The sequence below is a fragment of the Wasmannia auropunctata genome, unplaced genomic scaffold, assembly GCF_000956235.1.
Source record: "Wasmannia auropunctata unplaced genomic scaffold, wasmannia.A_1.0 LD336023.1, whole genome shotgun sequence".
NCBI lineage: Eukaryota > Metazoa > Arthropoda > Insecta > Hymenoptera > Formicidae > Wasmannia > Wasmannia auropunctata.
Window position 1 is genome coordinate 419,008 of NW_012026867.1, and position 14,974 is coordinate 433,981.

The 14,974-nt window shown below is 39.3% G+C and overlaps 1 protein-coding gene across 6 annotated transcripts; it reads right to left on the reverse strand.

The window, feature by feature from the left end:
• Window positions 1–278: 278 nt before the first annotated feature.
• Window positions 279–14,777, reverse strand: LOC105452966 (dystrobrevin beta-like). Of its 6 annotated transcripts, XM_011694539.1 has the most exons (17): window positions 14,282–14,777; window positions 10,824–10,988; window positions 9,851–10,067; window positions 9,295–9,377; window positions 9,060–9,211; window positions 8,868–8,976; window positions 8,630–8,796; window positions 8,413–8,540; window positions 8,224–8,322; window positions 8,042–8,123; window positions 7,779–7,817; window positions 7,574–7,692; window positions 6,885–7,050; window positions 6,382–6,692; window positions 4,733–4,878; window positions 1,584–1,643; window positions 279–952 (listed from the first exon to the last, which is right to left on the reverse strand). In XM_011694539.1, exons 2-17 carry the CDS (start codon window positions 10,981–10,983, stop codon window positions 690–692), a joined length of 2,301 nt encoding a protein of 766 aa, XP_011692841.1. In that variant the 5' UTR covers window positions 10,984–10,988; window positions 14,282–14,777; the 3' UTR covers window positions 279–689. The 6 variants fall into 6 exon arrangements, with proteins under 6 accessions (XP_011692841.1, XP_011692839.1, XP_011692838.1 ...); XM_011694537.1 differs by lacking the exon at window positions 14,282–14,777 and having other exon boundaries at window positions 8,042–8,066; window positions 10,824–12,266; XM_011694536.1 differs by lacking the exon at window positions 14,282–14,777 and having other exon boundaries at window positions 7,580–7,692; window positions 10,824–12,266.
• Between the last annotated feature and the right edge of the window lie 197 nt (window positions 14,778–14,974).

Below are 14,974 nucleotides of genomic sequence, written 5' to 3' on the forward strand. Positions count from 1 at the left end.
TGAACTATATAATATAAACGTCTACGTGAATGAGAGTAATGCTGCGAGATGATAAAACCATTTCGTCAGTTACCAATTATTGTTTCAAATATGTACAAATATACGCTCCCTTAAAATTAAACTAGCTTTAAAGCGATTACAAGACAGTACTCTTGTGTATTGCATTTAATTCGCTTAATAGTAATTACAAATAGTAACAATAACAATAAATAAAAAATATAATAAAACGCAAATACTTATTTTCGAGTCGTATTTATATAGTTTTATATATATATATATATTTATTTATATATATGTATATGAATGTATATTTAACAAACTTTAAGTCTTATTACATTACAAATTGCAAATAAACGGAGTAGCAAAATCATTGTATGCTCGCGATACAAATGCCATTCTAAAATTGTATTACGGTACTTGGTTTCATACACACTTGAAAATCTTCATGACTTTCGTACAATTCATTCGTCGATTTTCACGTCGTCTTTCGACTGCCAGTACCGCCTTACAAAACGCATAGATTTTTCGAAATCGCACGACATTCAATTCTCCCTAGGATTACATTGTATACTATTATCGAAGTATCTATCCACAGCGTGAATGTGATTCGGACGCTGTCGCATCTTCTTCTGGATTCCTCAAACTTGTATCTTCAACACCTAACGCCTGGTACTCCTCCATAAATCGGTTTATCGATTTACCCATCTCTTCACCGCTTCCGCCCAGTTGGCTTCGTCCTCATCTTCCTTCTCACCGTCCGCCTCTTCTCTCTCGCCTCTCTCCTGCTCCTGTTCGCTGACCGACAGCGTGGCCGACGGTGTTTGCGGTATGCTGTTACGAGATCGCAATTCCGCCAAGAAGTCATTCTCCTGCTGATAACGCCGCTCCAGCTCCTCCCGCCAGGAATTCCCACCGCCGCTGCTATCATCGCCATCCTCGCCGGCTTCAAAGTCTATAAGTAGACGCGACCCGTTTCAAAATTCAGTCGCACAAATACATGAGATCATTTATCGTATTTGTCACTTTTAGTTCAAACGATAAAAGATAAAGTAGCAATATCTGTATTCGTTGAATTTAATTCTATTTTTCTCTGTGTCGTCTCTCTTTGTCTCACCAAGTAGGTCTCAACTTCGAAGAGGGTTTACGTAGTCTTACCAAGAGAAATATTATCTCATATTTGTCACATATAGACTTATAACTATAGACGAATAAAAATAATTGTTTATAAAGATGTACGACAAGAATCTGTAGGACAACTTATCTTAATATTATCGTCAGAAGTATACATCGTAGTGTGTGCGTGATGCTTATGAAGATAACAGAAATATGTAGAGATGCAGTTTTTAGAATATGAATAACGAGTATGTACATATATGTACAGTTCGTTCTTTGCAAAATTAATGTTGAAAGTACCAAAGAAAAAGTTAAAACCGAAATATCGACATGAAACTCGTAGATGATCAGCGTTTGAAAAGTTTTCGGGATTGCTTCGATTAGAATAGCGACATTGCGAAATATCTAAGGTGCAAACGAAAGTAAAAGTAAAAGTGAAAGTCTCAAAGTCGATGTAGATCGATACTTACCTAGCGGTTTTCTGATGTTCATTAGCCCCGAGTTGTGAGAATGGTCCTCCTGGTCTGAGTCTGCAAGCCACCAGGACACATTCACGGGGGGTGCATTACACACATTCCACAACACGTCTAAAGTGTCATTTGTATATTGTATATAGTATAACGGAATGTCTAATATTTGTCTCGGCCAAATTCAATTAGGAAAGTATATGCATACTGTCTGTCTAACAAGAACGTGACATAATTTCAGAATTGTTTATTATAATAAAATAAAATATAAAAATTGCACATTTATTAAGCATTAATGCTATGACGCTTTCATGCTCTTAAGCCGTGTGTTTTCTACTTGGCAGCGTATTCTCAAGATAAAGATCTTCGAACAAATTTATCCAATTAATTGTTTCATCATTCTTATTCACGAAGTTTTAACTTTGTTAATATATGTTGCTAGATGTATAATGATTTGCTAGAGAAATGTGTTGACTGAAGTAGATCAAGATAAACCGATAGTATTTTTTGATTGAAATTTCATGTAGAGAATTTCGAGTGTTCTCACTGGATATATCTATGCTCTTTTTTTTTTAATCTCGCTAATCGAAAAAGTATAGTAGAAAATACACAATCCTCACCCTCCTTGTCTATCGTTTTTCGTGCACCATTTTCTAATAATTAATCATTGACGATTTTTGTTTCGCTTTAGTTACTTGCTTATGTCTTTTTATTCGCAACTGATTCTCGCAATATTTATGATCCTTCAAAGGTCTAAAGATTTTCCAAAGGTTTCACCTGATTATTCGAGTTTTTGATGTAACGAACAGTTTTGCCGATCACCCTCTTGTTAGACAGATTGTATAGACCCTTATCCATATCGAAATATTTATATATTTATATCGATTTCTAATTATTTTTTATGTAACGTATTTTTTCTTAGACTTAGGTAATTTTGAGTTGTTCTAATTTTTCATTTTACACTTATACCAAGTTACGAGTTCGTTAATCTAAAAAGTAATCCGACTCTCGAAGATTTCTTTACGGAGTAATTAATGTCTATTCGGAATTTCTTAGGATTGCGGATCAGATTGTTGTTGCTGTCATCTGTGGTCTTGCGTGTAGTGTAGTCCGTGTGCTATTCCACTAGACTAATATTAACTAACTCTATTCTAGAAAGAAAATAAATGAAACCGTGTAGAAATGGCAACAGGCAAATATACAGACAATTTTTCAACCGTTCGGACTAACTTTAGCACTTACTCTTAGACTAACAGAAGTAATGAGGAAGGTTGCGTACGGATTATATTTGGAGAGGTGACATATTTATGGCTCTCATTCGTATAAACTTTTCTCGTTACTTTGTTTAATAGAATGCGCTAAGTTATACCGAACGTTTTAGAAACGAACTGTATATAGAAAATATATACAGTATCCCAGGACTATTGCACTTTCTCTCATTAGATATTAGAATGTAAATTAAGAAAACTCGCTTTTGTTACTCTTGAAAAAAATAATAAATTTGAATTTAAAAAATATTTTAAATACGATTAAAATTAAAGTCTAAATGTGCAAGTAGATCCTGTTGAATAATGACTTTCAATCGAGTTTAAATAGGAAAAAAAAATGTTTTGTTAAAATGAACATAAATACAGAAAGAAAGTGTAATAGACGACCATATATGTATATTCCATGTATATTTCGATATTTACATCTTCTGAAACGAAAAATTTATATGCTTTTCGTATATAATTTCGTGTATCATTATCAAAACTTTGCATAAAAATGTGTATAATGCAAGATGTTGTGAAACTAGACTCGAGAGTCATATATGGTATCTCGATGTTTTACAATTGGATCGACAAGATTCGATCATTATTCACCTTCCTGTAATAAATATTATACTTACGCAGTTTTTCTAGAATATGAATGTATATACATAAAGTGCATCCAAGTTCGATTCGAGTATATCCAATAGAATATCTTACGTAAAGATATATAGTATTTGTACGAATCATCTCACAGATCGTCTATGAATATCGAGACTAGGAACAGATGAATAGTCGCATCTTTTTCATGCTATATGATCCTTTGATGACATGAGAGAATATAAATGCGACGTGGCATGCCTGTACATTCAGCTCAAATGCGATGACTGAGAATATTTCAGAGATAAATGTTAGTAGCAAATAGTTGAAAGATAAAATCCCGCGTCATATTTCTTGCAGTTTTAAATCGAGTTAAAAACACATAAAATAATATGCGCGTTGTGCGAGAAGTTAGCATATTATCTTAAAAAAATTTGAAATGTATCTGTTTTAATTTATATGTTTAAAATGATCGGGTGAGGAAGAAACATTTCTTATCAAATGTAGCATGAAACACGCAAACGAATTGATATAAACATCTGTGTATATAGTGTGGTAATAGTGAGATATAACAGTAGTAAAAGTAGCAGGAGCAAAAATGGTTGCAATAGTAATAAAGTGTAGTATTAATAAACATGATTTTGTTGTATAAAATACTACGCACGGTAATGTGGTGAATGCAGATCAGTTTATCTATTGCTCACCTTGCCTCCGAGACAATCTGAATCTTTGACATATTTACGGCGCCACTGATAACGAAATCGCTTGATAATCCGTATTACTAACATGCTAAAACCATCAGCTAAAACACGGCGATAAGATGCTAACATACTTTCGTAGCTAAAAGCTTGCAATATCAAATTGATCTGTACAACTCACGACGAGGCGCTATAATTGCCTCTCAAAAATTACCTTTAATTTTGTTTGTGAGATAGTAATACCTATAGTCTGCGAAATTAAGTGTATCAACTATGAACTTGAGTTTAACATACTATCATGGAAAATAAGCTGAGCGGTATCGGTGTAAAATTATACTATTTAAAAACTAGAAGCACAATTGGACGTAGCTTCGTCAGGCGAATTTTCGTCGGTATTAAGTTCATCGAATTTTTAGAAATCTTAAAAAACATCTCTCACACTATTTAATTGAAAGAAAAAAAAACATGTTTTCTTCCCCATATTTTTTTCCACATATTCTTAATTGGAGTATTTTCAAGTTACGCTTTTCCGCACCTACGTCCAATTTATTTAATTGTTATTAATGATAATCTAATCTATTTTATAGCGCATCATTATTCAACATACCTGAATTTAATTCCCTCACGAGCGTTGACATGGCATTAGTTACGCTGTCGGCAGCTACCAGTAAGTCGTTTCTTAAGGATCGGCCCAAACTATTATTGGCACTGCTGGAACCGCTCCCTGGTAAGCTGTTTGTCCTGAACGCAGACCTGACATCGAAAATCTCTATTTTCTTGGCGCGAAGCAATTTCCAAATAAAAAGTTGTTTAAACAAAAATTGCGGCATGCAATTTTTATTGCGCAAGCATTATTTAGTTTGCTTAAAACGTAAGTCTTACACATTCAAATTCGCTATAAGTTACTCGCGACTAAGACATATAAGCGTCTACGGAAGTTTCAAATTAAAATTAGTAACTCATCGATTATAAACAATACACACATGCACGATTTCAGGAAGCTACGATATTTATTGGTGTCTAATGTAATGATATACTAATCTAACAAAAATATATCAATATGGCAAAATTGTGAGCGCATCGCAAAATGCTTTCGTCTCCGATCTATTAAAAGTATTTGCCGCGTTTGACTGTTACAGCACTTGCAGGACGGTAATATTTACATATCGCAACGCTCGCGTAATAAATACGATATAACAATATTTCAAAGGGATGGACGGGGTGGTTTTACACAAGCTTAGCAGAAAAGAAGGATCGGATGGGTAACTTGTACGCGTCAAACTTATATATCCAACGCATCAGTATTTTCCTTACAGGGTAGGTTGCTTTTGTACTGTACATAAAAATGATACATTTAAGATGACTAATAATGATAGCGAAATTAAAAGAGGATGTTCATGTAAGAAACTCACATCTCGAACCTAATAAAACTTAAAAGAAATGATTCAAACAGGGTTAAAAGCGACATGACATGGGATATACAAATATATCTACTATATATAAATATATATATATAATTTATAAGTCGATATAAATCTGACGATTTAAGTAACATCTTATGAGGTACTCTCACTTATTTCGCGCTAGTACCACATTGTTCTTAATACTAGCTTAATTAAAAATCGCTCATATATTCGCATGCAGGAGAATTTAGGAGTTCTTCAGCTAATTGTGAAGTAATTGTATACTGTGCAATAATATCTCTATGCCAATTAGCTACAATAATGTTGACAGGGGAAATGAACTTTTTAATAAACACATGATCGAGATATATATAATTCCGTCTATAAGTGATGAACCTACTTTTCGAGCGTTTGTGTCTCAAAGTCATTTTCTTGATCGATAAAAATTTGGAAGGATTAATTCCAATGCGACGCGTGGCATAAAACTATTTTCAATATGTAGGTAAGCGATATCTATTATTTTACATTATCGCGAATATATCAATGTAATTAATATTTACAAGTATTTAGCTGCACAATCTATTATAATTATATACCTACATTGTTAGAATGTATTTTTATGTACACATGGAATGTACATATTTTTTAAAGTTCGCTTGGAATGTCTAAGTGAACAAATTGCTGACTATAATATATTAATTCTGTATTATAAAATCACGTGTACAATTGTGTATCACGCATATTCTATTTATAATTTTCTCCTTTGTCTTTTGCTTCGCTCTTTTCGCGCTGTAGAAGGTTCTATCCTTTCGTTTATATATAACGTATTCTCTCTTTGTGCATGCTTGCCTACCTTACATCGCCGCCAACGCACGACAAGCTATCTGGAATGGGATTCTGTATCGTGCCGAGCATAGCGTTGCCTTGCACGTTAGCCACCGTCGTTGTCGGTACGGGATTTTGATAGCTCTGAGACATTTGTTGCGGCATTTGCTGCTGCTGCATTTGCTGTTGCTGCTGCTGCTGTTGAGGCGTCGTAGACAAGGGTCCGCCGGGAGTCGGCGGTGCCGATCTGCTGCTCGGTATCGCACCGGGTGGCAAAGGCGGTGACTTCGTACTTCGCGGTGAACTGTTCGGCGTCGATCGTGGCGATGCCTGATGATTCTATCGAGGTAAATTGCATTATGATACTAATTGCGTTCCTATGTACGTAAAACAATAGTTTCTTCCTTTTGTTATAAAAACGTCCTCATTTCATCAATTCTTCTAGATTCATCTTTAGAGACAAAGAATTAAATTGGACCTTTAATTTTAACTGTTTAAAAAAGTAGTCTTATAACATGTCTGTAAAAGTACCTTTAGCATTTTCATTAGACCCTCCAGCTGCACCATTAGTTGCCTCCTGGAATCTTGCAATGTCGCCAGATGAGTCTCCAGCTCGTCCTTCCTCTGCCTCAAAGCTCGCAATTCCGACATTAGCGCCGGATTTTCTAGACCCGCAGCTTCTATCTCCTGTTGCCTTCTATAACGAGAATAGAAAAATTCGTTGAGAAATTGTTGGACGCAATTTAACACAAGGAAGTGGAATATATCACATATACGAATCTCAGAAAATAATAATATTCCATTTCCATTGATTCATTTTGTAAGCGCTGTGATGTGCGGTTAATGTAGTATATGAATGTAATATATGCTGTATATGAATGTAGTATGTAAATGTAATATATGAATGTATAATGTATGAATCTATACAACGAGTATGTATGAATATGTAAGTCAATCCGCGAACAAGAATACACCGATAACGAACGCTCGATATTAATGAACTCGTTTAAACGCGAATTAAAGTTTTATCGCTGTTAATCGGCACTCTATAAATATCGTATCGTTTCTCTTTGTTCTCGTTGTGCGCGTTTTGTGCTATGCAACCAAGGTGACACAAAGCGAAACAGAACGTTCTGAACATGCGTGATTCTAGGATGGGTCGACAGGATGAAATCGAGGTTTAGGTTTGATACAAAGGAATATAAACGACACAGGTATACCTTAACCTTGCTATCTCGCGCATTATCTCCTTGTTCTTCGCCTCGAGCTGCGATATAAGCTCACGCTGCGCCCGCGACGCGTCTAACGACGCCAGGTTCACGTCCGACGGTGCTCGGCCCTGCAAACAGAAATGTCGTTCCGCGTGAAAACGATTCCCTCCGCGAATTCCTAGCTAAATAGTCCAAACAGTGTGTAGGTACTTACCGCTTGATCTGCCTGGGACATTCTGGACGCGGTACGAGGCTGTTAACGAGGCAGTTATGAAATTAATATTAGTGCCAGAGAGCGGCGGCCGCGACAATGGAAACGGTAGAATGCTTTAATTGGCTCTCGCGGCTTTTGCAAATTTAACGGATTAAGATAGCAAGAACACTCGCGCTTTAAAGCGCGTTTGAAGCAAATTACAACGCGTGACTGTGAATAGATAGTAAGCGTAAAATTTATGTAAAATGTTAAAAAGGACTTACCACGGTCCTCGCTTCTTGTGCCAACCTTTGTGCATATCGTGCTATTAATTTATGTTCATCGTCCAGTCTTGAACTGTCCATACTGGACGATATACAAAAGGAATAAGTAAAAGCATGGCGTCTGCGCGCAATTGGCAAAGGCAAATAAATTGTGCGTAAATTAGAATTCTGCTCGGGCTTACCTTCTCAGGGTCGAACGACTGTCCACCGATCCTGAATCAAACGGGGCCATAAACCCTGGATCTGGAAAACCGTTGTGAGATGGTAAAGGTGACGGCGGGCTGGAACGTAATGAATTTTATTTGGATTGTAAAATTATGCTGAGAGACGAGCGAATGATATAAAGTTACGCGAACGATAGAGATACTAACACTATGTGCGATAAATCTAGCGTCTTCTCGGGTTGTTCCGGGAATCGCGGTAGACTGTTCTTTCCCTTTTCTGGAACGCATCTGAAGCTCTTTCGCAAGGAGTGGCCAATCTGCTTGCTTGGCGATTTCTAATTTCGACAAAAAATTACATCATTGAAAGTTAAATAATTAGAGATTTAAATGTTTTAGAATACATAAATATAACGAAAATACGTACGAAGCTGCTGTACTCTCTCGTTTCGTGATCGTTATTGTGCGTTCCCGAAACTTTACCACGCCAGAAACAGTCTTGACACAGCTGATACGAATGGCACTTCTGACATCTGTATCGGAACCCGGTGAAATTCTCCTTGTGACACGCGTCGCACATAATTGGATGAGCAACTGGAAGCACGAAGGATTACGTGAGGATCTTCGCTGATTCGATTTTAATTGATTAACTCTCGCACAATTACCTGTTTCCACGGCCGCCATTCTGTGATACAACGGCAACCAGATTAAGCAGTGCGGTCCAGGATCCGACATGAGCGTATCCAGGAAGTCGTTTACAGTGACTTTGGAATTCTGTCGCATACAAGTTTATTATCAGTTTAGTATTAGCAGTGTGTGAGAGCAGCTTTGCACACATACATACAACGCGTACGTACCGCGGGAAAAATGGTGTTAGCAAGACCGTCGGAATATCCGAACGACGGGGACTCGTAAACCGCCGCGGTTAAAGCTAGAACCTCCTTCAGATAATCGGCGAACCTCCAGTGTATCATGTGTCCGTTGCTGTCGGATATTTGCGAGTATATGTCTGTTCACAGGATAAACTACCGTTAATGAACTTAGCTCAAGCGATCGATTAAAACAGCGAAGAAACTATACTTTGCGGCTTACATCGAAATTTGTCCATGAGCTTTCCCGCGCATAACGTTGCCAGGGCCACCTTCACCGAGAACACGGATATCTTATTGTTCTCCCTGAAAAGAAAAAGATCGCACGGTTTAATTGGATGCCGACGATCGTGTATAATGCACGGAAAGAACACTTTTGCTGAATCCATTTGAAAATAATTTTTGTTCAATAGTCAAAATTATTTTGTACGAAAGTCAAAATGATTAGAATATCAAAACGTTTTATAGCAATACTTATCAGTTTTAACATTCCAACAAATTATTTTGATAATTCAATAAAAAATTATTTTCAGATTTGTTTTTAGCAAAATTTTTAGGTCTTTCAACAAAACCGTTCTTTCCGTGTGGGAATAGCGGAATTGTTTAGCTTATCAAGCGTGTAGGTTGCAACACTTTTTACTTTGTTGTGGAACGCAGTTTTGCTCGTGGAGCAGTTGAACGCGTTTGGTTAGATCCGTTGGTAGGAACCAATCGCTCGGTAAACAGTGTTTTGAAAATGATAAAAAAAAGTGTTGCAACTTTTTAGTTTATGACTATACCCGCTCGTGTAGGCAGCGAGAAGCCAGTTCATCAGTAACGCCGTGGTAGCGTCAACTTTGGATTGTTGCGAAACCGGCACTCTCTTGTTCAGCGCGTGAAACAGGGAAGACAGTAGCGTTTCGAGTCTGGACACTCCCAAGGTGCTCGTCGGCTCCAACGTGTTCAGACCGTTCTCTCGAAATGCCTCGATCACGTTCCATATATCGACGTTGTGCACTGCGCAAAACCATGCATGCGTTATTAAAAAGGTACATACCTTGACATTTACCTTTAACGTCTCTTCGCGCAAAAAAATTAATTAACGCAAGCGCGAGCGCCACGTTCTCTTTAAATTCCGACGCCGACACGAATATACTGTTAATTATCATTAGCGTAGTCATATAAGTGTGAGAAAATTAGCATTTCTGAGTTAATATATCCTAGCCGCGACTTGAAGATCTTTGCCCTAAATAATCGTGAAAATATCGAGAGAAATAGAGATGATGAAAATTTCAATAATTTACTGTATGTTGAATTAAAAAAAATTTTATCCTGTGTGCATGCAACGTATGAGTCTGAAAAATTAAACTAATCACTCTACTTTTTGTAAATCTCTTAATTTTAGTACCAGAACATATGATATAATTTTGATTGTATACACGGAAAGAACAATTTTGATCTAAAAATCGAAAGATCTAAAAATTTTGCTAAAAACAGATCTGAAAATAATTTTTTGTTGAATCATCAAAATAATTTGTTAGAATGTTAAAACTAATAAGCATTGCTATAAAACGTTTTGATATTCTAGCAATCACTTTGACTTTCGCACAAAATTATTTCGATTATTGAACAAAAATTATTTTCAGCTCTGGATTCAGCAAAATTGTTCTTTCCGTATAATTATTATAATTTCGATTTTTTTTTTAATTTTTATATGGAGTGCGCTTTGCTTCTGAAAGGTTATAATATTGAATTGAAGGAATATATACTCACGGTGCACTTTCTTCTGTATGAATCTCAGCTTACAGGCGGTGCGGTACGACGCGAATCGTATGGTGTCGAAGTTCTGCTGTCGCATCTCCTGCAGAAGCTGCAAACGGCTCGTTTCGCCGCTGCTCCCGTTTCCCGAGCCACCCGCGCCTTCCTCTGCCATTTTCACTGCGAAAAACGAGCGGAATAATGCAGCGTCTCCTCGTCGATTCTCCCTGCACGTTTCCGAGCGACCGCTCGTAGCGAGTAACGCCGTCTCGCGACGGAGCGGTACGATCCTGCGCTCGGGACCGACTGCGTTGTTGTTTCTTTTTTTTTTTCTTATTACGGCGGTAAATTTATGCATGACACAAAAGATCGACGAGTACAGCGCGAAGCGAAGGTCGCTGGAGTGACTAATCGTAGAGTCATTAGACGACAGCGAGCCGCCTCGTGTATCATTAACGGATATTCCGCAGCAACCTGTGCGTTACGAGACAGCGTTGACGATTTTATCGTATTTCAAATGGAATAAATGGCACGGGATATACGTTACTGTGTGTCTCGCTTCAAAAATAGCGACAGCTCTCAGTCAAAATTGATCGTTGAAATTAATCTTCTGGCGGAGCTCGCGTATCAACAGAGTACTTTAGAAGGCCGCGACATCATTTAACGTTGCTTCATTATATTCTCTATTAGCTCCACAGTCCGAAAGTGATACATTCCGTCGCGAATTGATGGTGCCACGCGCGTAGAAACACAACTAACGAAGCTGCTCTTAATTTGTAGCCCGTATAGGACGCTGCGTCACGCTGCGCCGATGATGAGACCGAGACTGTTCATCATCGACGGACTAGAGAGAGTTAATTAGTAACGATTAGAGAGTACACGCCATGTATTTGTCTTACGGAAACGCACCGTGTACCGTTAACGTATACGAGCGTTTTTTGCAACCCGGATTTGCATGTGAATCTACGATACAATTTGCGTAAAATACTTTTAGCATAATTACAATTTATAATTAGAATTATGTTTATATTGTAATTTAATTACTAATTTGAATACGCAAATTACTTTGAATGTCCATGTCAGATAATCAGAACATCTTTTCGTTTTATCCGTCTTTGATATTTAAAGACTGCAGGAGTATAAAAGAAAGATCGCTAATTAGATAATTATTGACGCTGCCTGATAGTATTTATAGCTGATTAGATTAAAATTGAAGTTGAAATATTTGATTTCTGCTCGTTCGTGAGAGATAATTTAATCCGCGAACGGTTAATATTAGCCACCTCCATGACAGACTCTACGTTGTAGACTTTTTTTGCGGGGATATATATGAAGACTATATTTTTGGAAGAAGAATTAATTCAAGGTTGTTCAACCGTGATGATATAATCCATTTTACGTAAAACGATTGACCTAGTTGGGGAAAGTCGATACCCCCCGCCCCAAGATGTAATTGATTTAAAACCGACCGTGCATCGTCCGGGGATTACTTTTTTTTTTTTTTTCGGTCACCGATTTACCCTGCGGTTATTCCTCGCCTTTCGCGGCGTCGAGCTTCAGCGTCTATTCTCAACATAATCGATCGAGATCGCAGGACCGGAATAGACCGATCAGGAAGCAATGAGGGAATAATCGGCCGATAGCTTCCGTGGAATGAGGGAACTGAACGCGGATGCCTAAGTTTGAATCAATACGATAAGTGGACCAGGGGTGGGGGCGGGGGAGGAATGTAAGATCGGCCGAAGAAACGGGGGAACGGCCGGGAAAGGAACGCGCCGGGCGGCCGCCGCCGCGGGCGCGTTTGACGGAACGCGCGAAACGGAGCGACCGCGCGGAGGCGCGGTCAACTTTAGCGCGTTGAGAGAGAAATCCGAGTAATCTGACCGACAATCGGAGCCGCGTCGTAAAACGACGATGAATCGAAATTGGCGCGATCGTGACGGCATCCACGACGACCGCGACGGTGCGTTTTTTATGTGTTCACACTGCAGTTTACGTTCGTTACGTTCGACACGTCCGGCAGAGACTTTCTATCGAGCTTGGCAGAGCGATATTCCTTGTATCCATTAAGGTCTGCTTTAAGGTCTAACCTGTTAGTTTTCTTTTCTCCGTTTCTCCAAATCTCGTGCGTACGTATTTGATCTCAATTGAATTGAATTCTGTAGTTTGTCTAGAGACGAGCCATATGTTTTTTTACTCGATTTGTTTTGCTACAAGTGGAGGAAAGTGTAACGCGTGAGTAATCAGCGAAAGCAACAAGCTTCGATTTGTTTGCGCGGGGAATTTTGTAAATTATACGCGCGCTTGCGCGGCCTGGGAGGGATCCTCGTCCTCGGAGTCTCCGAGGTGACTTTTGGGCGACCAAACTTCGATTAATCTTAATTAATTCGATCGGCAGAATGACTCGAAGCGACATTTTCAATCATGTAATTCGGTGCCCCTAATTTTTTTTGTCTCCCTTTCAGCATGTTTACGACCGTCAAGCAACAGAAAGGTAATAATCCACGTTAATGTCTACGAAATTACAAATAATTTAAAATTACAAAAAAGTTAATTGCTGATTAAGTTAATAGAAGATCGCTCGCCCTTGGGACAGCAGGATGATCCTCCTCTCGATTGATTGCAACTATATACAGTATAAAAATATTTTTTAATTAACGCAAGCGCGGGATTCGCGCTAATTAAAATTCAGCAATCGAATCGGCAATACGAGACGTACAATTAAACGAACATCACCACGTCCTCCCATTTTTCTCGCTTCGTCGCGTTCAGCGCCGACTATGTATTTTTTTTTCCTCTTAATTCAATTTTATATTCTGTCAATCAGATACGCGCTTAATTTCCCCGATCAATCTCAAAGGCGGACGGCGCGCGTCAATAAATGATGCCTCCACGGTTACCCATCAATAATTCAAAACGCCTATCAGTATCAAGCTGTCACTTAACGCGGTCCCCGTTCCGAATTCGCGGTCGGGAGTACGAGCTACGGATTTGCAGGAGCTCGAAATACACAGACGCCGGCAGAAGATATCGATATTCTATTTCGTAATTTGCTTTGATACTTTATCGCTATATCACGACAGCAATTAGACATCAATATTTAAGTATTCGATATTCATGTACTGCATTAATTAGAAAGATCCGTCTACAGATGACATTTCTAACGTATCGATGAAACCTTAATCTTATCAATTTATTACTCTTCCTTCTTTCACTTATTATAGCAATTTAATTATAAGATAACGTTTCTAATCCTAGATCAAATTATGATGAATTTAATCGCGTCATTTTACACTTTACTCGTATTCGAAGGGGAACACATTAAAAAAATATATATATATTTTTAATATAAATATATGTATTTAAGAGAAAAAATCGTGAGAGGTTAGAGCTGGAAAGAGCTCCAAGACACCTTTGCAGGCACCTAACCTGTTCTACCGGTCGGTTTACCTATCTACCTGCCTTACACTTACCTGAGGCGCTCTCTGCGCGCGTGTTCTTCCGCGAGAAAAAAAGGGTACCGACGGGGGCGTGGAGTCGTCGTCGTCGTCGTCGTCGCCGTGCCCGTGGAAGGCCACCCTCGCCTCCGCTCTTATCGCACGCACCTCGTCATTAAATCGCGGCGGACAGATCGCGGAGTCCACGGGCGAGACTCGGCCGGTCGTTAATCCGAGAGCGGCCGCTCTCTTCGTCGAGGGGACGGTCACCGTTCGCGGACGGCCGCGGGAGCGGTTTCGACAAACGCGTGAAACGTCCGTCTCGCTTCGCGGCGGTCGATACGCTGCGGCGCGTGCACACGCGGGCGACGCGGGGGAGACCGACGGCGACCACCTCGTGGAATCCCGGTAACGGACGCGGAACGAGACGCGGATTCCTCCCGGAGATTACCGGGGACGACGTCACGGTAAACAAGCCCGCCGCACGAATCCCGATCCGACGCACGTCGCGGCCATCACTGGGCCGTCGCTGATCCTCTCCGCCGCGCCGGTGGCGCCTGATCGCCCCGTACGTGAACCGGAGAGAACGGGGAAATCGGACCGCGGCCGACGCGCGCGACGGATTCGAAATCTCTCCCCTCTCGGAGATCATTCACGCGCGCGATAGCGTTATAATTTAGATCGCGTTGATTAATTTAGAAATTCAGCAGGCAACGGATTCTCTCTCGT

Bases quoted from the DNA above. Each gene is read 5' to 3' on its own strand.
- LOC105452966 (XM_011694535.1), bottom strand. From the start codon at position 11,166: ATGCATAAATTTACCGCCGTAATAAGAAAAAAAAAAAGAAACAACAAC. The intron at 9,378-9,850 runs GTATAGTCATAA...TTTTCTTTTCAG, and splicing joins CTCGCTGCCTACACGAGCGG to GGAGAACAATAAGATATCCG. The intron at 8,323-8,412 runs GTTAGTATCTCT...ATTACGTTCCAG, and splicing joins CTAGATTTATCGCACATAGT to CCCGCCGTCACCTTTACCAT.